The 1,942-nt window shown below is 43.5% G+C and overlaps 1 protein-coding gene across 1 annotated transcript in view; it reads right to left on the reverse strand.

The window, feature by feature from the left end:
- Positions 1-270: 270 nt before the first annotated feature.
- LOC108670305 (protein FAM43A) overlaps positions 271-1,942 on the reverse strand; it is a gene marked incomplete at its 3' end in the record, with an annotated part of 37,314 nt that continues 35,642 nt past the window's right edge. The window contains 3 exon segments of the mRNA XM_018157767.2: positions 271-405; positions 1,050-1,184; positions 1,548-1,939. Of these exon segments, the coding sequence (XP_018013256.1) occupies positions 271-405; positions 1,050-1,184; positions 1,548-1,939 (662 nt within the window).

A 1,942-nucleotide genomic window follows, 5' to 3' on the forward strand; every position in this document is an offset into this window, starting at 1 on the left:
CACTGAACACAAGGTACGTTAAACACTATTGATACCGGGCGTAGGAACGCACCTTCCTAGAAGGTAGGACGCCGTTGTCGTAGAGAACACTAGCACCTATACTAACAACAAATCACAAGGAAAATTTAACAACACTATCGGTGCAGAGCATGAGAACGCTCCTTCCTAGAAGGTAGGACGCCGTTGTCGTAGAGAACACTAGCACCTATACTAACAACAAATCACAAGGAAAATTTAACAACACTATCAGTGCAGGGCAGTAGAACGCACCTTCCTAGAAGGCAGGGCGGCGTTGTCATAGATGGCGTGCATGAGAGAGAGGCGCGCGTTCTGACGGATGACTTTCTCCCTACGGAACTCATACAGGGCTGACGACAGCCTCTCCTTCAGCTGGCTCGCCATCACCTGCACCCAACAACCAAATAGTGTAAAAATATAACGCATAATTGATCAAATAATTCAATAATTATTGAAATGATCAGTAGACTACATAACGCTAAATTTTGATAATCCGTGAAAAACAGCAATGAGTCAACAGGAGAAAATAAAATGTTCATAGGGAGTGAAAAGCATTTGGCTACTGCTATTGTTATAGGTATTAATATAATATAAAATTATTATACATGTGCGAAGTCAACAAACCATAATAAAATATTCACAGGAACTGAGAAACATTTATTAACTGCTATTGTTATACTATTAATATAATATAAAACCTGTCTCTTATACACATCTGGATGTGTATAAGAGACAGATCCAAGCTTGACATTGTCGCTCGATATCTCTGTCCCTGAATACATTATAGATTATAACTCATTTTGACTATAGATTAAAATAAATTGTACTTATCAACGTGAAGTCATTACGATCAATATTGTCTGCTTTGGCTTTGATATACTGTACGAAGTTATTANTGAGTGAGCGCATGGCTGTCTCTTATACACATCTAGATGTGTATAAGAGACAGGTCATAGAGAACACTAGCAAGTATACTAACCACTGAACACAAGGTACGTTAAACACTATTGATACCGGGCGTAGGAACGCACCTTCCTAGAAGGCAGGGCGGCGTTGTCATAGATGGCGTGCATGAGGGAGAGGCGCGCGTTCTGACGGATGACTTTCTCCCTGCGGAACTCATACAGGGCTGACGACAGCCTCTCCTTCAGCTGGCTCGCCATCACCTGCACCCAACAACCAAATAGTGTAAAAATATAACGCATAATTGATCAAATAATTCAATAATTATTGAAATGATCAGTAGACTACATAACGCTAAATTTTGTTAATCCGTGAAAAACAGCAATGAGTCAACAGGAGAAAATAAAATGTTCATAGGGAGTGAAAAGAATTTGGTAACTGCTATTCTTATACTACTAATATAATATAAAATTATTATACATGTGCGAAGTCAACAGAACAAACTAAAATATTCCTATTGAGTGAAAAGCATTTAGCAACTATTATTGCTATACTACTAATATAATATAAAATTATTAGAATCATTATACACGTGCGATATGGTTGATTGAAGCTGCAGGACGCACCTGCGCCTTGTCGTTCCTGTAGCAGAGGACGGCATGACACCGCAGCTCCTGCTTGAGGCGCCGCCCCTCGTGCCTGTAGACCCAGCAGAAGACCTTAGGGTAGGCGGGGTGCGCTGTACAGTACGTGACGCGATGTGCCCAGTACTCCGTGAGACCGTGCTCCCGTGTCACCGCCTGCAGACCTGAGCTGCAGATGGTCACCTGCAGGAGGGGGGAGAGGGAGGGGGATACATTAGAAAGACCGTGCTCCCGTGTCACCGCCTGCAGACCTGAGCTGCAGATGGTCACCTGCAGGAGGGGGGAGAGGGAGGGGGATACATTAGAAAGACCGTGCTCCCGTGTCACCGCCTGCAGACCTGAGCTGCAGATGGTCACCTGCAGGAGGGGGGAGAGGG

The sequence above is a fragment of the Hyalella azteca genome, unplaced genomic scaffold (assembly GCF_000764305.2).
Source record: "Hyalella azteca isolate HAZT.00-mixed unplaced genomic scaffold, Hazt_2.0.2 contig17629, whole genome shotgun sequence".
Lineage (NCBI taxonomy): Eukaryota > Metazoa > Arthropoda > Malacostraca > Amphipoda > Hyalellidae > Hyalella > Hyalella azteca.